Raw genomic sequence first — 25,476 nt, 5'->3', positions numbered from 1 at the left:
CAAAGAACAAATGACACGTTGGGTTAAGTTCTGTAAACAGTAAAACTGGTATACTTAATCAAGCTGTATAGGTTTTCAGCTCACATTCTCGTCTAAGACAAGTTTGGAAGACCTTACTCACCAAACACATAAGGCGAAAATCAATTTCAATTTAAAATTTAGGCTTTGTAATCAGACATCAGAATTTATTACGGAAAAAAAAAATTAAAATTGAATTAAACCCCAAATTCCACACAAACACCTATTGGCCAACATACCCCAACTTGATTAAGTAACAAGATCTTGAACCCAATCCCGAGGAACCCTCAAACTGGTGTAATCCATTATTCATTTACAAAGATTGAAATCAACTCCAAATTTGCAAACATGGAAAAGAGTTAAAACACAGTCTAGCTAACTTGTTATAATCCTAGAGACTAGAGTCCATTACATGTACCCATCTAGCCACCTGAACAAGCTAGCAAATTAATATTCTCAATAGGTTAGATCTATGAACCTATAGACCAATTCACCACCACAAAGCAAGAAACAGTAGCTACAATGTTCAAACCTATCAAATAAACTTTCATAGTTTAATTCAATTGGCAAGATAGACAAAAAGAAAAAGAACAAAGTGTAACAGAACATAGCATAAGCAATCAACCAAATAGAAACATTTAACAGCAACAAACACAAAGTATTCCGCCATGTAGAATTACAAGAAACAGGAATGACCTAAATTACCAAAAACAGAAAGAAAATTAAACATTGTAGCAGAAAATCATTCAAAATCCAAAAAATACAGATACTATTAAAAGTTTCATGATTACCATATCCTAAACACAGAACAAACAAATCTAACATTTCTTTCCCAAATAACATCAACTTCAACGATTTAAGCCACAGTTTATACCTTCAAAAGGTCTACCCTACTCAGTCTTATATGCTGCCAACATGAGCTTTGCTTGCTCCCTTATCAACTCATTCCGCTTCAGAAACAATTCCAACTCGGCCACATGCAACTCTCTCCACTTTTCTTCCATCTCAGCTTTTTTGGCACCATCAAGCATATCCAGTCCCCTTTTAACCACAAAATCCTCCATTCCTGAAACACTCACACCCTTATCAAACTCAGAAATCTGTTTCAAACCAGAATGGCTCTCCTTCTTGTCAACCTTTTCCGCCTCCTTGTCCACATCCGAACCCAAACCCAATTCTGCCTTCAATGCAGCCAAACCCTTACCTTTGGAATTATTATTGTTAATTGCTTTGCCATTTGACTTGACGCTCGATTCCACTCCTGCTGCACTACCCCATATCCTTTTCGACAAATCAAAGGATTTTTGGTCATGAGGCTTGGAAAATGTTTTATCTTCACCCTTTTTGCCTTTGGTCACATGGTTCTCAAACTTCTTCTTTAGTCTTGATACTTTATCTTTCAGCTGGCTTAAAGAGACGTCAAAGTGCAGCGATTTCTTAATATATTCAAAAAATGAGGTCATATCCTTTGCAGGATCAACTCCTTTCTTTTCAGCATATTCAATTAACCCTTCTAGCACCGCAATCTCATCATCCTCACTCCAAAGCCTTTGAAAGAGTTGTTTCTTTGTATCCTCCGACTTTTCAACAACTCCATCAGACTCCGATTCCTTCTTCTTGGGCCGTTTTGAGTCTTTCGGGTCACGATCCGCTTCACTAACCCTTTTCACTGCCACAATTGATTTAGTGACAGATGAAGTAGATGCCGAGGGTTTGGATCTAGACTTAGTGGTCTTGGTCGGAGTCTCTTCCATTGGCTTAGAAGCGATTGGCTTGACTGTGGCTTTCCCGTCATCCTCAGAATCAGAGTCAGACTCGGACTCGGAATCGGACTCAGCTCGCTGGGTGGTGGAATCGGGCTTTTTGACTGCTGGTTTGGGAGCTTGGGCCTGTGGTGGCTTTATTATTGGTGTTAAAGTTTCCTCTTCCTCAGACGAAGATCCTTCTTCCTCTTCTCCGTCTTCTTCTTCTCCACTGGACGTTTCTTCCTCTTCATCAGAAGAAGAAACGGGCGGTGGATTTTCCAAGGGTTTTGACCGTTTTGGTGCCATTGATATTGACGAAACAGTGAGTTAGGGTTTCAATTGAGTTGAAGAATCGGAGACGAGAGGACGTAGAGAGAGGGAGAGAGAGAAAAAGACAAGGAGGAGGGATTATATTTGGGGTGGAACAGTTGAAAATGAAAATTCCAAAACCCAAAGAGATTTCTGACCGTTGGATAATAAAACTCGCATCTTAGATTTAGCCGTCCGATTGGAAGAAATCGAAATCTAACTGCTTTGGAATATGGAATCTCGGTTTTCGATTTTGAATTATGCAGCCTAATACTTCCCTCCCATTCGTGTTTGGCTTGATCCATAAATTCTCTTAAATCTAATTTTAAGTAAAAAATTTATAAGTGAAATATTAATGGATAGACTTTATTAAAAAAAAATTTAAATTATAGGCTAATCTAAAACTACTTTCACCTCAATATAAATACATTAATAACAACAGCACTTATTTAAAAAAAATAAACTAAAAATATAAATATAAATTATACCTTTCTCCATTCTAATACATCAACTATACACCCGTTTAATGAAATAAAGTCATATTAATAATTTATTTTTTTATCCGGTCTACGTCAGTTAAACTAATGTAACTATGTTTCTTAACTCTAATCAAATTGGCTTCCTATCTCTAATCAAACTGGACAGGAGTTAAAAGCACAACTACTATTCCTATTTTATTTTTTCATTCCTTGGTATGAACGAGACAATAATTTAGAACATATGAAAAAAGAAAAATATGATAAAAATTATGAGATGAAGGGTGTATAAACATAAAAATAAATTACACCTAATAAATATTGATGAAATTAAAAAAATTATTAATATATTCTTAAAATTTTAAATAATCACATAAAGTGTCACAAAATAAAAATATTTATTTATTGTTATTAAAGGACATTTTATTGTTATTAAAGTAAAGTGGATGGAGTATAATTAAATTATTAAATTTGTAATATAAAAATGTTCTTAGCTCATCCTCAATTTAAAACTATTATTTAATTAAGGTGGATTCAGCTGAGTTGTTTCATAAAGCTGATTTGATTATATATATATATATATATATATTTTTTTTTTTTTTTTTTTGTCGAAAGGGATTTTATATTCGATTTTGACTTTGTTGGGTTTAGTTTAGTTATTGCTAAATGATAGTTGTTGCCCAATATTATTAATAACTAGTCGAAAATCGTACTTCGAGCGCGAACATTTAAATGTTATTTTATTAATTATTTGATTATATTATTATTTTTATAAATCATTATGCATTGTCAAATTGTTCGGTAGAATAATTGAAAATCTGTACTTGAAATAATTAATAATGGTTCAAAATGATTTGTAATAAAACAATGACATTATTTATAATAACATAATATTGTAATCAAGTTTCTTTATAGAAATAATCCCATGGTGAAAGAAGTAATCTATGTTGAGAATATTGCCAAAGACGATTGAAAAAAACTTGGTAAATTTCCTTATTAAAGATACTTAGATACTTGGAATTGATTTTAAATAATAGCGGGAGAAAATCTAGGAAATAAAATTATGTAGAGGAAATTTTTAAATATGAGAGATATCTAACCAAGTAATTATACAAATATCAAAATGAAATTTAAATTGGATTGGATTTGATCATAAAAAAAAATATTGAAATTTTTTTATTGAAAATTATAAATCCATGTTTGACATTGAATTTACATAAAACAAACAATGTAATAATGCAAAGGTTTTGCTAGGGATGATTTGTTCAGCAAATTGTTTTAGTTAATTTTCTATTAACATTAAATAAATTTTAAAAAATAAATTAATCAATTAAAATATATAGATAAATGAAGAAACAATGTAAGTTTTTATACTAGACATGATCTCATCTCGATCAGCTTTAATTGCCTCCTCCCTTCTTGTCTTAATGTCTCAAGATAACCAAATTCTGTGGACCAAGATTTATGATCGGTGAATGAAATCAAATTTGAAAGAGCAATAAATAATAAAACAAAAATTTTAAATTGTAAAAGCAGAAGATAATAAAATAAATAACTCATGAAAATAGAACAATAAAAATATTAAATTGCAAAAGCAAAAGATAATAAATATATTAAATTTCAAAAGTAGAAGGTCAAAAAGAGTAAATATCTCGTAGCCAAACCAAAAATACGAAGAACTCATAAAAATCTAGTTATATGCTTGAATATATATATAGGTTTGAGATATGGATAAGAAAAAAATTGAATATTCTATATATAAATTTAAAGATTTAGGTGGATTAGATTAGCTGGGTAGATTAGATTACTTAAAAAAATGCAACACTCTGAACTATAAAATCAATCCTGTATCCCCCTAAATTTCACATTTTGTAATAATTTCATATCTCTTTATACTAAAAACAGCAAATTTTAAGGTTTTTTTGAATTTTATATGAAAATATTATTTTGATATGTGATTGGTATAACTTTTGGAACAATAATTTTACATATTTTAATTTTTTAGTAAGTGTTTCATCAATCTGATTTTATAAATTGAGGTGTTTAATGAGTCAAATAAATTATTTAATAGTTACGACTTTATAAGTTGAAGTGATCAAAATAAAAATTGAGGATGTCACAAGATTTTTTATGAAAAGTACGAGGGTAAATTTATGTATCATGCCATTTTAATATTGGTCTTGTTCAGTAACAACTTTTAAAAAAAAATTTTAGTTAAAATAATTTTTTTATTAATTATAGTATTCAGTAAAGCAATATATATAGTAGTTTTTAGATATAAAGGGAGAGTTTAATAAAACATTGTCCTACTTAATTTAAAATTTTGTAAATAATTTAATTGATAATTTTTTGACACTTATATTCATTAAATTTTTACAAATTAAGTTTTACTTGTGATATAAAGTTGCTGGCTTTACTTTTTTTTGTCATTTTAAATTTGATGGCTAACCAAATAATGACTTTTACCAACACTTTTATACTGTTATATAAAAACCTAAGTTAATACCTAACTACTAACTAAATTATATTGTTAGATAACTTGGAAAATCTATTTAGTGACAAACTTTATGGCTTGTGCTCTTTCTAAGAGCATTTTAGTGCTAACGTGGATTGTAGTTGATGTGTTATATGAAGTAAAAAGTGTGAATAGTGATGTGGCGCTGATTTATCATATGAAATAAAAGATGTGAACGGTAATGTAGCTGAATATATATTTATAGATGTTGAATTTTAAAAATATCTCTTCAATGCATTATTTTCAGATCATTTTTTCTTCTTTTTCTTTTATGGATCCATAATTTAATATGCAATCAATTACTATAGAGCAATAAATATCCTCATTGTGTAACAAACCCTCTAGAAATAAAAAGTGTAATAAATAATGCCTATTTATTTTTTGACATTTTAACTTGACATATTAAATAAATATTAACATTAAAGAATATTTTTCAAAATATTTTTTTATTTCGTGATAATTAAATAAGAGCAATCCAAGTCAGCGTGGTAGATGCTCTATCCAGGAATTATTGTGTAGAGCAATTGATTGGGCTAAATGTCCTAGAGTAATTAACTGACTCATTTGGGTTTACTAAATGTCCTAGAGCAAAAAACTAATAATAAATGAATGTAATCTTCTCGTGTTAAAAAAAAAAAAAAAAAAAAAAAAATTCAAGACTAATCATAGGCCCATATAGATTGGAATTCTCAAAGCCCAAACGATCAAAATGAATATGGGCCTTGGTGACTGACTCAAAACCTGTTCTTGAGTTCCATTCCTAGAGGTAAATGAAGAAGAAGAATTACCATATCAGCTCTGCTCATGACTGAGATTGAGACCGAGACTGAGAGCTCGCATACTCAGAATAGAAGAGAAAATGAAAGGTTTGTCTCTGTATCGGAGGAGTTATTTGGTTCTATTTAGAAGAGAAAGAGCACCAAATCAATCATATGCTTTGCTTCCTTCCACTTCCTTCTCTACTTATGACAATAGCAGCAACGATGATTTGCAGAATTCGAGGGTCAAGATCTTCGATCGCCACCTCAAACGCAAACAAGTAAATTCCACCTTCTTCTTCTTCTTCTTCTTCTTGAATTTGAATAGAATTAACGGACATTTCTGGCTAAAAGAATAGACTGATATGATATAGTAAGTATTGCTGAAAGACTTTTGTTGGGTACCTCTGCAAATTAATGGAGCTCTATTGCACTGGTTGAGGATAAAGGATTAGAAATGAATTTATTTATGATTATCGGTTTTAGTATTTGTCTAACTAAGTTAGCGTTTTGGTGGTAGCGTGACCGAGCTGCATGGCTGATGCGCCCAAATGATTGCTTAGTTGATGCTGTTGCTGAAAATCTATTGGATCGTTTGGAGGTTCGGATTTGTTTCTGCTTTACATGTTTTTTACCCTTATCTATTTGCACCATTGGAGGCTTCTGTATTTTTTTTTTCTGCTCCTCCCTGTATGACAGTATGAGGTAGCAATTGCATGGTACTGAACTTTTATTTTTTGGTTGAATTTTTGGGTGCTTGCCTTTTGTAGGATTGTAACAAAACATTCCCTTCTGCATTATGTTTAGGAGGTTCCTTGGAAGCTATCAGACGTTTGTTGCGTGGTCGCGGTATGAGTCCATTTTGCAAACTCTTCCACTCAGTTATGAGTAATGTAATGTATAATTTTGTAAATTTGCCGTTTAGTGCCTTTGCTTTTGCATAGATGGTTATCCTAAAAACCTAAATTTATGGCATTGCTATGGATATAGATAGTGACGGAGTCGGGAATTAAAGTTAGTGGGCTAAAAAATTTCAAGAATTAAGGGTGCGAAATTGAAAATATTTATTATTTTAGAGGGCAAAATAAAAAAATTTTTAATATTTTAATTTTTAAATTTTTTTTTCGTTTTTTTTTGGGGGGGGGGGGGGGGGGCTGTAGACCCTGCTAGCTCCGTCATTGGTAATAGAAGTGTCAATAAGCAAAAGACTTTCCATGTTGCATGTTTGTGCATGTATAGCTAAATGAACATGAAATATGTATTCTTACATTTGCTTGATCAGCATAAAACTTGTTTCTGGTTCGCTAAAACATTGTTTATGGTATGTTATCTGTTATATTGACATTGACTTCTAGTGCTAACTAGCATGACCTGGCAAACAATCTTGTAGAAGGTTGCCTTTCTGCCTGTTTTGTGTCTTAGATTTTATTGATACGAATACTTCTTTGGTCTCTTTAATGTCAGGCTCCATTGAAAAGCTCATAATGATGGATATGTCGTATGACATGATTAAAATGTGCAGAGACGCACCAAAAGATGCAAATGAAAATATCGAAACATCCTTTATTGTTGGTGATGAAGAGTTTCTTCCAATAAAAGAAAGGTCTATCTGTGTGTTTATGATTTGCATATATATTACAAATAAATGCCATCACTATAACGAGATTTGATTATAATTATAACATATTTTTTTGTTAATGTGAAGTTCGCTAGATTTGGTAATCAGTTGCTTGGGGCTTCACTGGACTAATGACCTTCCTGGAGCCATGATACAGGTTTGTGCTTCTTTATTGCATTATGTGTACATCTTTGGTCTGGTTTCAATAACATTTTCTGTCAGAATTTGGTAAAGCAAACAGGATGGGAAGTTTTTGAATCAGTGAAATGTGCATGAAAAAACCATAGGCAAAGGGTACATGTTTATGGAAGTGTCCTAGATGCACTTTGTCAAATATCTCTTCTTCATATCAACAATATGAAGAGAATAAAATTTTGCTTTAATTTACTCATCAAAAGGGAAAATTGGGGGGAAAAAGTGGTTTCCATTCTCTTTTTATAGACTCATATTGACTGTAGAATAAATCCAAATGAAGAGTAAATTAACAGATTATTTTTCAGTCACACTGCCAAAAATAGATGCACATTTATGCATGATTAGAGGGAAGCACAAACGGATGTTTGCTGAAGAGAATAACATTAAATGTGATTAAAATATAAACCCAAAGAAGGTTTTATAAACATTTGATTAGGCATTATAATGCTTACTAGAGAGCCTAGTGGTCTGAATTTCTTGGAGTAGCTTTTAGCAAATAGGATTACAAGCTAATGTATTGCCCTCCTCCCTTTTTCCTTTTTCTTTCCTTTGCATGAACAGTTGTATTGTCTTGAACACTTGAGAAAGCCATTGCATACAAAAGTCAATATTTTTGTGCTCTGAGTTGGTTAGATAGTTGATCATTTGCTTTTGCATAGTTTCCCATGCATGAAATGTGGTAAAATGATGTTTTCTTAATTTGGCATTTATTGCATTTTGGCTTGAACTCTGATCGAAATGATGGTATTGGAAGAACCATAGGTAGGTGTCCTGAAATTTGAAGGATGCATTTGCTTTTCTTTTGATGTTTCTTGGAGGCAGAGTGAGAAATGTTATGTTTCTTTTTTCGAAGATATGAATTGTACTGTTGTTAAAAGTGATGAATGTCCTCCAATAAACTTGAGAAATTTTTGAACATCAATTTTGTTTTTAGCTACCTTTTGTATGAATCTATCTGTTTCTTTCCAATTTGTACTTCCTCATTGTTTTTCCTTTTCAGGTGCAAACTCTTGTATATTATTCCTGTATTTGGGTTTCGCAACCCTTTTGAGATTCAATAGAAAAGGTAGTTGAAATACATTAGCACACACAATAAAAAATTAAAGGGATGTCCATGTGCATGTGCTCAGAGAGAGAGAGAGAGAGAGAGAGAGAGAGAGAGGGAATAGAAATACTCTATTTCTAGTGAAAATTAGGTATTCACTATAGCTGAAAATTTTCAGGCGTAAGCATTGAAGGTTGTGCTATTCTCCCTTGCTCTTTCTTTATTCCAACTTGTGTTTACTATATGGGCTCCAACGATGTATGATTGCATGGGTTGACACTCTAACCTTAGTCTTCTCTTCTATTTCAAGTATAATAAAATATGCAACATTTTCCATTTTGTTTTTCACTTTTTGTACTCATGCTCTGTTGTTATCAATATCGAGCATCTCTGCTGGCTCTATTGTTCAGTGTGAAATACAAATGTGGACATGTCTATGACACCTGTTCATTTCATGTATTTGTTACAGAGTAGATTGGCGCTGAAGCCAGATGGCCTATTTTTAGCAGCTATTCTGGGTGGAGAAACTTTGAAGTTGTTTATTTTTATTCCCTATATTCTTGTTTCCAAGTTTTGAAAGAAATATGCATAAATTTTCTTGCTTATTTTTCCGTGATTGTATCTGTGATCAGGGAGCTTAGAATAGCATGCACCGTGGCTCAAATGGAACGCGAAGGAGGCATCAGTCCTCGAATATCTCCTTTGGCACAAGTATGTACATGTTTCCATGATAATAATAAACGGCATATACTTTTTGGTGAAGTTTGGATACTAACACGCATGGGTGTGCACTTTCATGTGCTGTTAGTTTGACTTGAATTTTATTTTGTGGTTTAATAAACTTGTCCAATTGAGGCATGCAACATGCTTGGTATATTATAATCTTATTGTTTTTGTTCTTTTTTGGGGCTAGGGTGTTGCGAAAGCCCAATTTGCGGTGGTAGTGTAGCAGTCATAGGTAGTTAAAATTTTGTTTTTTCCCTTATTCTTCTCATTATTTTTAGTTATTTTCCTGTTGCTTTTGGGCGGGGTAGTCAAAAGTTACTTTTCTTTTTCCCTCTTCTCTACTTTTCATCTTAACCCTCAAGGGAAATATTCAACATTTTTCTTTAATATTTTGATAGGTCCGCGATGCAGGCAATCTGTTAACCAGGGCTGGCTTCACCCTTCCTGGTGTTGATGTTGACGAGTATGTGGTCAGGTATAAAAGTGGTGAGAAAATCCTCCTGATAAACATTGTTCCATAGTTCTGCTTGCTAGGATTTGCTAACCTGGATGATGGATGTATGCTAACATTAATGTCCATTATTGCTTTTCTGTATGGAATGTATATGAATGAAATTGCATCATTAACTGATGCATTGAAAATTCTTTTTAAAGCATCTAAGATATGGAACTGGACCTTTATGCTGAACTACTTGATTGTGAAATGTTGACTTCTCTTTCTACTTTCTCTTGCACAGTCTCTGTTAATTGATTCTTCTCTCCAAACTGTTTATGATAAGTTAGGTTCAATTCTTATTCCCACGACTACCTTACATTTGATAGAAAAGAATTGGCTTTTCATGTTGCCTTTATGCAATGCACTTAAATAGTTCTGAATTCTCCGTATATAGCTGTACTAGCTTGTACTTAGAACTAAGATTTTAATTCTTATTTGCAGATCATAGAAGTGCTTATTGTCTATCTTGCATTGTGACGAAATTTCTTTTTCCATTGTGGAAGAGATACTAAGCAGTGATGCTTTAGCTGGGTAAAGATATGTAAATAGGGCTAATCAGGTTAGGGCTATGGTGAAAGAAGTTCAAAAGTTGGTGGTGGACATTGGAAATCTTGTTACCTGAATAAGTGTTTTGGTTACTTCATAATAAATTCATTCTGGAATAGATTGAGATTGTTTCAGTTTTATCATATACTCAATTGGTCATGCTGTATATAATTATCACAAACTTGATTCTGTTCAACTTGGCTAATATTTAATTGGTTTACTATAAACTTGTTTGGTGTCTTCCCCTTTTCGTGTAGCATTTCAACACTTAAGTTTGCATGCCTCATATCTGTAGTACTCCATTTGGTCCGTCAACCGATATATAGTACCCTCTTTCATGTCTTGTTCTCTCTCCATCACTTCCAGGATATTTGGCATGATAGTTAAGTCAGATGAAGTCACCTAACAATGCTATATTTCCTAATTAAAATTCAGCTTATTTGAAGTGGTGGTAGTTAACTCTGCATATTCATTTTTCCAAAATCAAAGTTGGATGAACTTGGAACCAAGCTTGGTACAAACTGCTGCTGTCAAGTTGTGTATTGGGGCCTTGAGATTTGAGAAGGGGAATGTGTTATGCTAGCACCTCTTTGCATGGAGTTGCTGACCCTGAACCTGTAACCTGCAAGACTCACTATGCATTTGCTCATTACCTGATTTAATTCTTTGCTTTTTATTTTTGGCCCGCAAAGATTACTGAAGTAACAACTTCGAAATAAAATATTACTGGACCAATATTAGTCCTGCTTTACTTTGAGGGAAATCTAAATTGCAGCTTTTGTAATAGTTATAATACAGTTTCATTTGAAACTACATGTTGTGATTGGCAACCTTCTCTTACTTTGCTTCCCCTTCCCTCCCCTTCTTCCAGTACTTGATGCAACACGATGAAATGTGGTCACATTTTTCTTAGTATTCTTTGTTTGTTAATTCCCTCTTGCTCTCTCTTGGATATAGCGCTGGAGCTGATAGAGCATCTCCGTGCAATGGGTGAAACTAATGCTCTTCTGCAAAGGAACAATGTGAGACCCGACTGTAAAAGCTTTTGTTTCTATATATAATATATATAAAGTTGGTGGCGACATCTATTTCTTTACTGGAAATTTTGATTTATTCATGTATGAAAACAGATATTAAAGCGAGAAACAGCCTTGGCAACTGCAGCAATTTACGACTCAATGTTTGCTGCAGAAGATGGCTCCATCCCTGCAACATTCCAGGTGAGTGTTTTGGAATACCTGAGGATATTTATTTGATAGGAATTCCATTTGATCAAACTTGTGTATCTTGGTGCAAATAAAACAATGAAAGATGCTTCATGCAACATATTTTAACTTGATATTATGATGCTAAAATATCTTATGATGATTCATGCTTCATACTAATTGAAACACCGTTTAGAACTTTATGTAAAATATTTTATTATGATATCATGGTCAATAAATTCTATGAGACTTTCTGTTTTTAAATAAAATTTTGACGTTTTAGTCACTGCAAAATTTATTACTTTGTTTCCAAATAAGGAGGCATTTTGAGTTCTGTGGATGTTTAAGGCGATCATTTTCTTGCGATGTCTCTATCCTAAACCAGCAAGTGAATCTAGAGAGCGAAAAACTTGGAAAAAAAGGGGTGGGAGGGTTTGGGGTGTGGAAGAATTGGTAATCAAAGAATTTTTGTGGAAAATCGTGTTCTCTTTCTATCAGTAAGAATTCCATGTGTTCTCTTTCTATCAGTAAGAATTCCAGTTATATGGGAGTTCTTATTATAATACAGGGGCTATCTAATTTGGCCCTTGTAAGACTAAAGAAAATTGACGGGCAGCTCACTTACCATTAAATGAAGTATGATACATGACAATCGTCTTTTGCTCTCTGCCTTCTGCTTTGCAGGTTATTTACATGACAGGTTGGCGGGAACATCCTTCACAGCAAAAAGCCAAAAGAAGGGGATCTGCCACCGTATCATTCAAGGACATCCAGGAGCAATTCGGCCATGGTGGCTAAGACATCTCATCCTTCAACAGCATTCAATGTGAATTTTAAAGCAACTTTCCTCTTCTAGTAAGTGTTTTAAAATTTGCATTAATTTCTTTGAAAAATTTGTCTAACTATGAGCTTTTGCGAAAGTTAAGTTTATTAATAATGATAAATTATTTAGCAAGAGCAAAGTGCTCGTCTAATTGATGTTTGATGATATTGGCGAATGTTACTTGTAAAATCTAAAATACATTATTATTGAAGCTACTTCTTCCTCGCTATACCTATTTCTGGAAGAGCTAAATGTTCTTTTTTGCCCTTGATCTCTCTTATTTTGCAAGTCTAATAGGGTCTTAAGGCTGGTTTTATTTTTTTTATTTTTATGGTCCGACAGGGTTGGTCTCTCCATTAACTTAGCTAATTTGATCGAGTGCATGTTCAGTTAGAGGTTCTCTCTTCAAATGCGTTCATTATTTTTCTTTTTCCAGTTTTTATTTCAGACCCCATTTGCTAGCACATACACATTGGTCATCGCATTTGGGACATCAATCCCTGCTCAGCCTCGTATCGATGGAGGGAGAGCTTGATTGTGCTGGGTTTGGAAGTCCGATACGTTTTATGGGGCAGGCGGGTTTTATTCTTTTCACCTTAAGGGTACTTTCATCCATTAAATTTTCCGTTCTTTTTTTTTTTTAACATAGGAGGTCCAATAGACTGAAATAACATTGTGGGCTATACAGCAGGAGTCGTCTTTTTTTTTGAATGACATTTAACAAATTAGTGATAACCTTTTTAGGGAAGGAGAGAGACCTCGAACTCGAGATCTCTCACTCCCTACATCATCCATGAGAGGTAAGAATACAACACCTGATTGGCATTAAATTCTCCATTAACCGAAGTTGCAATTTTTTATTATTAAATTTCAATTAACTAATGAAAATTCAGAATTTTGGATGGATTTATCTATTAGTGTACCGGGAACAAAATTGAATGATCAAGGATCCTATGTTGTAATTTTGAAAATATAGATTCTGAACAATATATTTGACTAGATAGGATATTTACTCTTATAAAAATAGAAATGAAACAATCAAATGCTTTTATATAGTTTTATTTTTGTTAAAAACAATTAATTGGCAAGTAAAGGCAAGTGCATTCTACATTTTTAATGGAAATAGAATTTGAAATCTTCAAACCCGCTATATTTCTTTTGTTTTTTTTAAGTAATTTACATCGATATTTTTTAATCCATCTGCAATCCTTATTTTCAGAGCTTATTTTATTTATTTTTATTTTTAACTTAATTAATATCAATTATGAACTGAAATTTCATTTGAATTTTATCATAATTTCTTAGCATCTAATTATTTTTTAATTTTTATTCAAGTTTATTTGATTTTAAGATGATATTACTACAACACAAAGCTGATTGATAAACTTGTAGAAAATGGAACAACTTGTAATTTTCTATGTTTTCCCCAAGGGGTAAATTATGGACAATTGATAACATTTAGGGATGGTTTTTGAAATGCTTTTATCCATGATAGGAAACCAAAACAAAAAAAAAAATCCAACAGGAAGCAGCACAGTGAAAAAAACCATTGCATAATTAAAGGTGGGGTGATAGAGAGATGAAGCGTTTCCTGTAAATGACAAAGTTCAAATAATATTTTCAATTCTTGCCTCACCGAGAAATACCTACCAGATTTATTATTTATTTTTTTTTTAAAAAGAAGAAAAAACTCAAAATTACCAAGATTTTAGAAACATCAGCTACCAAACAGATGTAGAACATTTTAAATTTTTAACATTTTTCCCCTGAATTCTACTGTATCTGATAGACTTCTAATCCCAAATTTGTCTCCTTGGAACAAAATTATGTAAAATTAAGCCAATCCTAACCACGTCCGAAGAGGAGGGGGATGATAAAAATAAAGAAAGAAGAAATTGCATGTAGAGTACCTCTTATCATTCTCTTCATGATTCATGCTCCGCTTAATGGTACGAGCATGAAGATACTGCAGTCTACATACGGTCATCATAATCACTTAAAAGCATAGACATGTTTGTTTCTTTGGTGCTGTGCTAACTGGTTTTGAACTTCTGAACTCGATGGAGTTTCGCATTCCCCCAAAAGTTCAAATATTTTTGGTGCCGACAGTAAACTTTGCAATAAAAAACCCAATTGTGTCGAGTGGAGATGAAGGATCAAATCTCTGCACAAGTTCTTCCTCACCAGGTCTTAACCACTCCCTGTGGAGATGAGCATTATTTCAATTATTATGAAAAGCAAATGAATAATAAATACAGCAGAAAAATTCAAAAAAAAAGAAAAAATTGAGTTCCAAAATTATTTAATCAGACAATGTAATGAAAGGATCTAAAAAAATTGAAAATAATCACTAAGCATATCACATGTGATATTATTTACACCCAAATATACAAGCTATCCAATCCAGAAGAACAAAGAAATGTGAAAGAGGAGAAGAGGCAGAGAAAAGAGAAATTCATAGTTTTCACTCAACTATTAATTCAACAGCCAAATATTGCCCTTGAAAATATGAAAGCCCATGTATAGTTTAGGCTATTAGGCATATATATGATTTGAAGGAAAAAGAAAGCCGCACAACCAAAGAGACAAAAGAGCAGATATTTAATTGAGGGCATTTTGAAAAAATCCTTGAAAAGTTCATAGCAATCATGCGAAAAACAACTGCCACAGAAAAGGAATTCGATCCATCTTACTGAAATTGTCTGAAGAAACATTATCGAAGCTTTTACAAGATAGTAATTGTATTTTCAAAGTTTAGAACATAATCATGAATCTGACAGCTATACCCTCTCTAACTACAAAACTCGTTGCCTCCCATGCAGGAATAAGTCCAACTGTTTTTGCAATTTCCAATTTGCAAGTAACTAATTGAAAATGAGTTGAGATATAAATATGTAATAAAGAACATAAAATTAGAAACCAAAAAAAAAATTCAAAAAGGATGCAAAATCATACGAAAAGAAAAAGGCGGGGCATCAATCCGAGGAAGCACACTACTTCATACAAATTGCAGGCACTTACACAGGGAATTTACAACATGAAAAATGCACAATGTAGAATGAAGGATTATGGTACTTACTCAATGTATCCATCAGGGAATTCACAGGTACCGACAAGGCCAGGTCCTCCAATTCTTGGGTGCTGAAAATGCATCATAATAGCACATTCAATGTCATGAGCATTCATGCATCAATAAGCATGTTTGTTTATTTAAAAAAAAAAAAAAAGAAATTTGCGTGTGTGCATGATGGAAATAGATATTTTACATTTGTTTAACTTGATAAGGACAGAGTTTCCAGAAACCAAACCAAGCTACTAAAGGAATGAGGCAGCATTTATGGACCATGAACATACAGCTTGTATAGATTTACAATATATGATGCTAGGATAGACTTATAAAATGGTTTTAATCTAATCCCTATAAAGGCCATAAATACGTTTCGACATCCCCTATTATGAACTGTTTTGATTTGCCCTCAAAAGAGTCAGTATTCAAACCAACATCAAAAATGTTGCTAATGTATTCAGTATCATCTTTACATCACAGCTAACTACCAGAAACATCTCAAAAAATTTTACCATGCATTAGATAGAAGCTTACACAAATCTTGCAAGAGTTAAGGTGGCAAAAGAATGGGGGTAAAACAGTAAAATTTTTTGGTTAGTATTTTCTATATTTTCAGTCCAGAAATCATCCAGCTAGGTAGCTGAGGTTTGCACTTATGTTACAACTAACATTCATTAATGATGATAAATTAAAGAAGTATGTCCCTGTGTACAATAGCAAAACTCTCCTCCAATGAATTGTATAATCATTGGATTATAAGAATGAACAAGAAAAAGAAAAATCTAAGTAATGAATTTATAAAAAGAGTAACACATTGCACAGAGTATATAGATACAAAATTGCAATTTATTCAACAATATAACTACTATTCAAACTTTAACTATGACAGTAAAAATGAAGAGGAAATGAAACTTGTTGAATGTGACCTGTGGTGCTAAGGAGAGGAACTTGTATGTATCCAAAGCATATCGTACCAGTGCTTCATTCTCCCCAGGGTTTATTGTGCATCTGCCACATTACATAATAAAAATTACAAAAAAAGAATAAGCAGTTTAGTTTAATGTTTTATATGAGAATAATATTTTAAAAGTAATTGAAAATACATGGTTAGAAGACCTCCATGAGCTACCCAGTGCAAGTTAGGTACAGTAGGCCACCAGAACAAGTATACTGTTTATAATGCGTTACAATGTAGCACAGCTACTATTTCAATTTTTCTGTCACAAATACTAACTTGCAATCAAAAGCATATTGAAAGTGGGAATCATACCGACCAAATAACAAAGAATTGCTACATTATTTCTTCCTCCCTATCACAACTAGTTAAACAAATCCTATGGAGAGATAAGACTGAAAGAGAGGTGGGAGGATTTGAACTTTATGTGTTTAACAAAGCAAAAATGATATAAAAAGGAGATGGGAGAGTGTGGCATTGGGTCAAGCACAAAATGGGCCAGGCATTTTCCTCATTATCATACAACGCAAACCTCTTTTACATAACTTTAAATTGTAAATATAAATGCACCACATATAATGAATAAGACACTTCACGGATACTAACGTTGAATACACAATTACTCCACCAGGGCGAACTAGTTTAACAGCCTGGTCAAGCATTCTCCTCTGATACTTCGCATGGTTTCTTAAAGATTCTACAGTTTCCTGGAAAAGATATGACAAACTAAATTAAATATCCAAATGGGTATATGTAATAGTTAATAGAAGAGATCACTCCTTACATATATACATTGTGCATGCAATAATGGTTTACCAACACTAGAATAACGCTATATAATCAGACAGTACAAAGCCTACACCTGTAGAAGAGAAGAGGATAAAACAGTACTAAGCCAAGCGAAAAAGAGAGAGGGGGGTGGACCCATTGCTCATCAGACAATGATACTCGGCCTATTTTGGATTTTTTTTTTTTTTCCATAAAACTCATAAATTAACTAAAACATCACTAGGTCTTCTCTTGGATATGGATTCAATCACTCTTTACCTGTCCTGGTATTACTATATGATATTCAAGTTAGTACAAGTATGAAAAAACAATCTCCATGCTAATCACATCACTTATCCTGTAAAAACCTTAACTGACATAAGCAGCTACATGTACCTCGAGCTAGAATTGCATGATGCAAGAAATCTAGAAAATTAGAGAATTTCTATATGGCTGTGAAATCAATATGCATTCCTCCGTTCGTGATTCACTTCTTAATCCTGAATATGAAACTACATAAAATTATAAAATATGAAAAAAAATTAATAAAATTCCTGAATTGAAAACTAGAAATTACATGAGCTATCTAATTTCAAAGATACAGGTTGAACACATCACTACAGCACAATAAGAAGTCAGATCAGTTTAGATTGCTTTACCTCTCCGGCGAAGAGTCTAGGCCTCAAACCAAGAGCTGAACATGGAGCATCAAGGAGAACTCGATCAAAGCTGTCAGGAGGAAAACCTTTTGAGTTTTCAACCCTACCACCCAGGCATTGATTTCTTCCTGGTCCATTCCTCATTCTTCGTTTATGCTTCCTGATGTCAGCTTTGCTAACATAAGTTCTCTCATTCTCTTTTTCATTAATAACAATAATATCGAAAATTAGATAAGAGAAACATATTTTTGAGAAATGCACATCAAACATGAGGAAGGAAAAGAAAAATGATAACCCTATCAAGTAGGCACTAAATACACATGCATTGGAATAATATACAAAGAACTTATCAGCCAAGTACAGTGTTAAGAGCATTCTAGCCTTTCAGCAATCATACATCCAAACAATATGCTGAATTAAAATGCACGCAAGATCATAACATTTGGGAAATATGATTAATATATTTATCAATGTTCTGACCTGTAATGGTATGATATTACCACTCAAAGGTAATAACTTTGGCACAACATTGCATCCTAATGAGTCATTCCCAGTATAAAACATGGACTTCAGTAAAAATCCGAATCATGTTCATCCACCAAGAGAGATATTTTTTGAACATTTAATCAAAGCTAAGCATCAGTCCGTAATAAAAGGGAAATGACTACAGTAATAATAGCTGGCTCTAACATAAATGATGGAAGTCAAATAGCTGTTCCCCAATTAGTAAGGTTCAATTCAAGACCACATATTCATTTACATCTGTTTTCTGCAGAACCAAATAGGCAACTATATTACATGGATGGCTTACAGCTATCATATAATTTCCAGGATAGCAAAATGGACATCATTATAAATGGTCCAAGTTGCAAATGCTATCAGTACCAAAAATGGCTAATAATCCAATAGGCAAGTCATGACAATGAAGTGAACGTTAACCTTGGGCCAATGATGAACTCTAAGAAAATTCAAATAAAGTGTAGCATTATTTCTAATGAAGAAGCATCAAGAATTCTCCAAGAAGATGTATGATCGGATAAGAAGGCAAAAAGGGAGAAAAGCAATCAATAAATACCTTGACCACAAGCAATCCAGACAATTACCTACCAATTTTATTGCATGCCTCATCAGGATTCAACCCTTGAACAGATGAAGATGTTTTCTCATCATGATGCCTTGGCAACTCAGAATTTTGAACAGTATTGTTTGATTCATTTCTTCGACAAACAGCTTTGAGAGCATCCAACTTGTAAGTCTTTATACAAGTCAAACTCATTTCAGCAGTCAGTTTCTGAATGTCTTGCACCTATATATAAGCAAGATACCAAAATACTCAAAGCATCAAAAGTTGAAGATTTTAACCACTATTTGATGATACAAAATTGATCAAGAGAAAAAGTAAAAAGGAAACAAAAAACAATTGTGCAATACTTGAATTTGAAGAAAGACAAAGTATGGATTTCATTGCAAGTTCTTATCAAAGTTATGGAAAGTTAAGCATGCGAACAAAAATTACTTGACAATTAAAAAGAAATTTCTGTCAATTAGCCTATCAACAAAAAATTCTAGCTCTTCTTCCAATTCTGAAATGTTGCACCATTCTTTTGAGATGACCAATTCTGACCAATACTTGCTTGTGATGTACAATTGTGGGAAGGTATTAGAAACCCTTTTATATGAAAAAATAGCTACTGATACGTCGCTACAATATTTATGACCAGATGAGTATGCATGCATATTTTTCATAGCAGGCCAAAAAATCTATCAAAAAAATGGCAGTTTCTAATACATTTTTTTCCTTCCTATAAATTGCTTCTACATGTAATTAAATGGATTAGGTGACTTGGCCACAATTAGACACCATATAACTGAAGTATAAGCAAGAATGAATGAATGCCAAGAAAAGGGAAGAACAATTTCAGGATTGTTTTGGCAATTCATTCTTATTAAAATTCACATGTTTAATTTTTCATTAGTATGCATTAAATGCCTACATTTCAATGTGTAACTGAAAACACACTTAACTTCAATTTATATAAGAAAAAAACACTATTACTGGACTCTATATATTTTGATGTCGGAGATATGACATGGATGACATGTGGAATTAAAAAAACCTACCTTAAACAATTATATAGCTACGTAAAAGTTTTCTTCTCTCTTCTAACTCTCACCTTACTCACTCATCTCTCCTCACTCTCCCCTATTTCTTCCTTTGACTTGCCACTCTCTCTCTCCCTCTCTCATCATTGTTTATATGGATTTGTGGATGTCTGTTGCTCATTGTGTTGTTTGGTATGTACAATCTTCGGCAAGGTGTTGCAAGAGCCTATGGACTTAAAAAAAGTTTGGAGTTTTATGTGAAAGCACTTAACCTTTTTTTGTTTAAATTATGGGTTTCACTTTCTAACTTTTCTCTTTTTGAATGCTAAGAGATGCAGAAAAAATAAAATTTGAAGTAAATTTGCTTTGCTTCGTCTTAAATTGAGGAACTGAATAGAATGTATGATAACTGCTTAAACACGACTTGTATAGAGTTTGGATTTGAGGATAACTGCAAAAGATAGATGGAAAAGAAAGGAAGTTAAGAATTTAGAATATAGAGGAGATTTCATTGTTTGAATGTGCAAGAATTGACAAGATAAGTGAGAAAGTGAGAGAAAGGCAAGAGAGAGATGGATTAGTTTAGAGAGAGAAGTGAGAGAGAGAAAGGGAAAGTGAGGACGGAGGGAGGGTAAGTCAGGTCAGAGAGAGAGAGGGTATGGGATCGGGTTAGAAATTGAGAACTACAAGAGAGAAACTAAACCTTTAACATAGCCATAAGTTTGTTTTAAAAATGCTTTTTTAATTCCACTAGTTATCCTGCAAAATCTAGTAACACTTTTTTTATGTTATATGGCCAAGTACATAAATTCACCTCTGTACTTTTCATGAAAAATCTTGTGAAACCCAAACTTTATGGGTATGCCCCTCAAGTTAAAGATTCTAGTAATATTGCACACTTCTCAATACTAGCAACAACAATTTTTAGGGTTTTTAGCTTTTAAGCAAAATATTGATTTGATATATGATTAATATAACTTCTTGAACAATTATTTTCGCATTTTTAGCTATCCCATAAGTGTTTGATTAATCTAATTTTACAAGTTAAAGTGTTTAGTAGGTGCAATTTTATAAATTTACGTATTCAATGGGTCAAAGTAAAAGTTGAAGATGCCACAAGAGTTTCATTAAAAGTACAATGGTGAATTTATGAATTTGGCTATTGTTATATAAGTCGATGTTTGGTAAGCTTTAAGTGACAGATTGAGATTTAGGCATGTCAATGTGCATTAGTAACAAGTTCAGAGAGACGAGTGGAATTAAACTAAATTCATAAGAGAAGAAAAATCATCAAGACTTCATAAAGTGTCACTTAGTTCAGCTTGGCATCTTTCTACTCAACCAACACTAACAAAGCCAATTTTGTACCAAAATATGAAACAAAAACACATATAATCACTAATGACATATGTCAAATATATTGCCTCTTCATAATTCAACAGAAGCAACAAAAAGTGGCTAAAACTAAATTCCAAAGCTTCAAAGCCTCATCAATACCTTGGCACTGAAAAATGATTCCCCATTACCAATTCGATCTGTGGGATCAAATCAATATGCATAGAAAATGTATAAAACATGAACAATATGCTGGGAATAAATGGATGTGAATACATCATATCATTATAACTACCATTTAGAAGCAGCACCTTATTATGAGATCTATCAATTGCAACAATCTCGCCTTGATCCTTCATAAGGATTGCAATTGCAGTTGTCTTCCCTCCGGGTGCTGCACACATGTCTAATATCCGTTCACCTTTTTGAGGATCTAAGACATAAAAAACAATGAAGATATCATGCAAACAAAGAGCTCACATGTCACTAAATCTTTTATAAAGGACGATATTTTAAGATTATAATCTTTCTTTCCTTCTATCTTGGGATGTGTGTGCGAAGGAGGGTAGTCAAGGCAAAAATAATTATATGATAAATACCGAGGGCATGAGCAGTGACAATGCTTGGCAAGTTCTGTAGAAATATTTCCCCCTCAAGCACATCTGTATCATGAACATGCAAAGAATTATAAGACAAACATGAGAGGCACGGATGGAAAAATAAGCAAAAAAGTCCATAAAATGGGGAAAAAAGGTACTCAATTAAACATACTCCCTAATTCCACAGCCACTTTCAGCTTATATTGTATCATAAAAGATTATGTTAGAGAAGAAAAAAAAATCGTAATGGAAGTCATATCTGAATCTTCTTTTTGTTCTTTGTAAAAGAGTTAATTCAAAACTAAAACCTGTATTCAGGTATTCACATGGCACATGCAAAATGTTGAGAAAACCAGAAAATTACATATAGAATATTACAATGCTAAGCAGATATAATCTGCAACAACTTTAGAAGAAAGAAACAATAATAAAAGAAAAAAAATGTCATAACTTTGCCATAAATGCCACAACTAAATCATTCAATACAGTAAAATCATATATCTAAGCAATCATAATAAAGACTAGATAAGGAGTGAAGTGTACCATGAAATGAAGGCAATTTAAATACTCGATTATGCATATCCACAGCTATTCCTTCTGAAACACGGAATATGCCAGCCCTTGACATTGTTGTCATTCCTTGGCCTATATACAGGCCTTTTCTTTCCAAATAGTAAGGATCTAGAACAATATAACAAGTGTCAACTAGCAGATCTCCCAGAAATTTGCACAGGGACTGTGCTATAAAGTGAAGACATTTTAATTAAGAGATCAAATATGAATGAGAGGCAACACATCAAATTCAGACATCTTACTTTCAATTTGAAAAAACCATCACATACAAGGCGTGGCATCTCCTATTTTTCAAATCAAGAAATGTAAAAGAATACTACCTCCATATCAATCTATAAAATAAATTATGTCCTTTCAGCCTTCAATATCTAAACCAATGATGAATATGTTTTAAAGCAGGAAATTCAATATGATCAAGAAAAGCTACAGCCTGCCTCTACCGTAACTTCCATATTCTACAACACTGAATGGGGCAACTTATCGGTGAATATTAACTAGAAAGTACAGTTGGTTGTTCTGCACTATATTTCTATTTCCCCCTTGCAATCAATACAATGCTTCAAAAGTACCATATGTGGGTGGCAACCCAAAAAAAATTGTGTCACATAATTATTGATTTTCTAATACATAACAATTGAACAGTGATGTGCTTCTACCAGAAATTTAACTTACATCCAACAAAGAAAAAAAAGGTTACCTTTCAAGAAGAATACACAAATTTATTGTTTTATTATCATATCACAATTTAACAGTGACATGCTTTTACCGGAAATTTAACTTAAATTCAACAGAGAAAAAACAGTTACTTTTAAATTTTAATAGGACTCAAATGTCTAATTTTATATTATAAAGAAAACATAATCATATGTTAAAGATAAAGACAAATAACTCCAAAATAGTAATATAATATTATAAATACAATCTGAAAATAGTAATTCTATATACCAAATATCCAGAATCACTTCTACATAATTCCCAAGCTGCCCCAAGTTATCCAATTAGCCAATAATAGAAAAAAACTGTCTTATAATGATCCAAAAATCAGATAACTTTTAATACTCCTTTAAAACTGAAATTTAATGACTCGCTTTTGAAACCTTCCCCTTATCATATTGCACCAGAATATTACTTAGGTGTCACGAAAATAAGTTATTGGGACATAATTCTTCATGTAAATGAAGTCCCATATGGTGAATTGTTAATCTATGATATCAATTTTATATTTCTAAAACCGTTAGTAATAATGTATCAAATTTAGGTCAATGAGTGCAGATTAATCTTTATCATTAATACATGAGTACAGCAACAAGAATTTCACCACAATTTGAAACTTCTGCTCTATGATTACATTTGTTTATCACCACGTCTAGTAACAACTAAATAAAATGGCTTCTCATTCAATTTCAGCAGTTCTTGCAGTTGTAACAAGAAGAAATCAAAGAATTTATATCCAACTACAGAGAGCATGCCAGCATCTATCAAATATGCTCAAACTGATGAATCTTTCACACAATACCAAGGATAAAATTTCCATTTGTGACTTTGTTTATTCTTCCTGCTTGTAATTTATTTTTAAACAAATATGAAAGAGATACCAAAATATGCAGATGAGTTTACTCAGGATCAACACAGACTTTCTCGCTTCTTCATGGTGTTGTGCATCAGTAACTTCTAGGGGAATTTATAGTTGATATTTAACAGTTAGAAAGCAATTCCCTAGTAATAAATATTTTCTCTATTTATATCTTTTCTAGTTTTTATGATAGCCTTATCGTCAAACCTCTCTCTGTCTCTCTCAATATAGACATGTATAAGTGAATGTGTGTGTGCGCATGTCCATATATGCACATTAAAAGCTGCGCAGGAGAATCCAATCTAATATTTTAAAGTTCACAGAATAATTATTCTTTTTTATCATAAGAATAAACATCTGATTTGCAAGCTTCATCAACTCATCAAAGATATTAAAAAGAAACAGCATAGACATAAATGCATAAAAAAAAAAAAGGTAATTGCCACCCCATTACACAAACAAAACAAGAAAGAGGAAAGCAATTTTGTGCTGAACGCTTCAAAGGTCAATTAATAAACACTCTTCTTGCCTGTCTGAAGCCCTTGAAGAACAGTTCCACGTGTCATGCCAATACCCCATCCACCATCAGGACTGTGTTGCTCTATAGCAACTGAAACTGCAACTACATCTCCTTTTTCAACATGTGCGCTACATGCCATTACACCAGGAACAAATACCTACACGTAAATCGCCACAAGAAAACATGAGAAAGAAGATCTTGTAATCAGTCATCCCTGACCTACAGCATAATAACTAAAATTTTTTGATTGCCACACTTTTTTTTTCCAACTAATCAACTAATTTGAGGGTTGGGATTCAAATCTTTATAAGAGTACATGATAAGAAAATTTAACAAAAGGAAATGGCAATAAATAAATTAAAAAAAAAAAAAAAAACACATACGCAGTTTAAAAGGCAGGTAGCCAATATGGCTGAAGACAAGTAATACGAAGAAGAAAAGCAAGGAAGCATAATTGATCCCCATAAATCTAGCAACGAAAACATAAATCAAGAATTGCTTTCAGTATCTATGCATTTTGAGTACAGAAAAACAAAAACACAATAATTAATTAAATTTGAAATGTGATAAGTAAGAGATGGTAATCAAAAGGATTTTTTTCATAACATTTAAGATGCCCTTAAAGCATACCATGCATTTACCTTGAATGCATGTAAATATTACAAACTGCCTACCTGAGCTCCTCGAAGAACTGCTTCAGCACATTTTCTACTCACTATTACCTCCTTGGGAGGTGCTCCAGGTGCAAAACCATAATCAATTGTGTGCGGACCCGAACCCTTGACAAACAAAACATAATCCAATCCTGGTATTTGGCACTTAGAGAGGGGACTCTTTTGCAACCTTTCA

The 25,476-nt window shown here is 32.8% G+C and overlaps 3 protein-coding genes across 5 annotated transcripts; 1 reads left to right on the top strand and 2 right to left on the bottom strand.

Moving 5' to 3' along the window:
• Positions 1-694: 694 nt before the first annotated feature.
• On the bottom strand, positions 695-2,164 carry LOC105638182 (GLABROUS1 enhancer-binding protein-like). Its single transcript, XM_012221945.4, has one exon. It carries the CDS (start codon positions 2,067-2,069, stop codon positions 909-911), a length of 1,161 nt encoding a protein of 386 aa, XP_012077335.1. The 5' UTR covers positions 2,070-2,164; the 3' UTR covers positions 695-908.
• Positions 2,165-5,828: 3,664 nt separating this feature from the next.
• On the top strand, positions 5,829-13,377 carry LOC105638191 (S-adenosyl-L-methionine-dependent methyltransferases superfamily protein). Of its 3 annotated transcripts, none has more exons than XR_001047049.4 (12): positions 5,829-6,102; positions 6,342-6,422; positions 6,592-6,670; positions 7,286-7,424; positions 7,527-7,596; positions 9,149-9,213; positions 9,312-9,390; positions 9,804-9,891; positions 11,405-11,469; positions 11,578-11,667; positions 12,337-12,507; positions 12,912-13,377. XR_001047049.4 is itself a non-coding variant. In XM_012221958.4 (11 exons), exons 1-11 carry the CDS (start codon positions 5,923-5,925, stop codon positions 12,448-12,450), a joined length of 1,050 nt encoding a protein of 349 aa, XP_012077348.1. In that variant the 5' UTR covers positions 5,829-5,922; the 3' UTR covers positions 12,451-12,704. The 3 variants fall into 3 exon arrangements, 1 of the variants encoding a protein (XP_012077348.1); XR_005178731.2 differs by having other exon boundaries at positions 12,818-13,377; XM_012221958.4 differs by lacking the exon at positions 12,912-13,377 and having other exon boundaries at positions 12,337-12,704.
• Positions 13,378-14,181: 804 nt separating this feature from the next.
• LOC105638201 (NOL1/NOP2/sun family protein) lies at positions 14,182-25,476 on the bottom strand (the record flags this gene model as incomplete). Its single annotated transcript, XM_012221973.4, is given in 11 exon segments — positions 14,182-14,676; positions 15,555-15,616; positions 16,469-16,550; positions 17,104-17,204; positions 17,925-18,121; positions 19,032-19,230; positions 21,674-21,795; positions 21,962-22,024; positions 22,505-22,642; positions 24,637-24,784; positions 25,302-25,476. Coding segments are annotated over 11 exon segments (1,402 nt in total), but the record flags the coding sequence as incomplete, so codon positions are not given.

The sequence above is a fragment of the Jatropha curcas genome, chromosome 9, assembly GCF_041381405.1.
Source record: "Jatropha curcas cultivar XTBG-Jc1 chromosome 9, XTBG_Jcur_1.0, whole genome shotgun sequence".
Classification (NCBI taxonomy): Eukaryota; Viridiplantae; Streptophyta; class Magnoliopsida; order Malpighiales; family Euphorbiaceae; genus Jatropha; species Jatropha curcas.
The sequence above is the reverse complement of the archived record's forward strand: the minus strand, read 5'-3'. Positions and strand labels throughout refer to the sequence as shown.

Excerpts from the sequence above, each read along its gene's own strand:
- LOC105638182 (XM_012221945.4), bottom strand. The coding sequence starts at position 2,069 with ATGGCACCAAAACGGTCAAAACCCTTGGAAAATCCACCGCCCGTTTCT.
- LOC105638191 (XM_012221958.4), top strand. The coding sequence starts at position 5,923 with ATGAAAGGTTTGTCTCTGTATCGGAGGAGTTATTTGGTTCTATTTAGA. Across the intron at positions 6,671-7,285 it reads ACGTTTGTTGCGTGGTCGCG|GCTCCATTGAAAAGCTCATA; the intron begins GTATGAGTCCAT and ends CTTTAATGTCAG. Across the intron at positions 11,668-12,336 it reads CCATCCCTGCAACATTCCAG|GTTATTTACATGACAGGTTG; the intron begins GTGAGTGTTTTG and ends TCTGCTTTGCAG.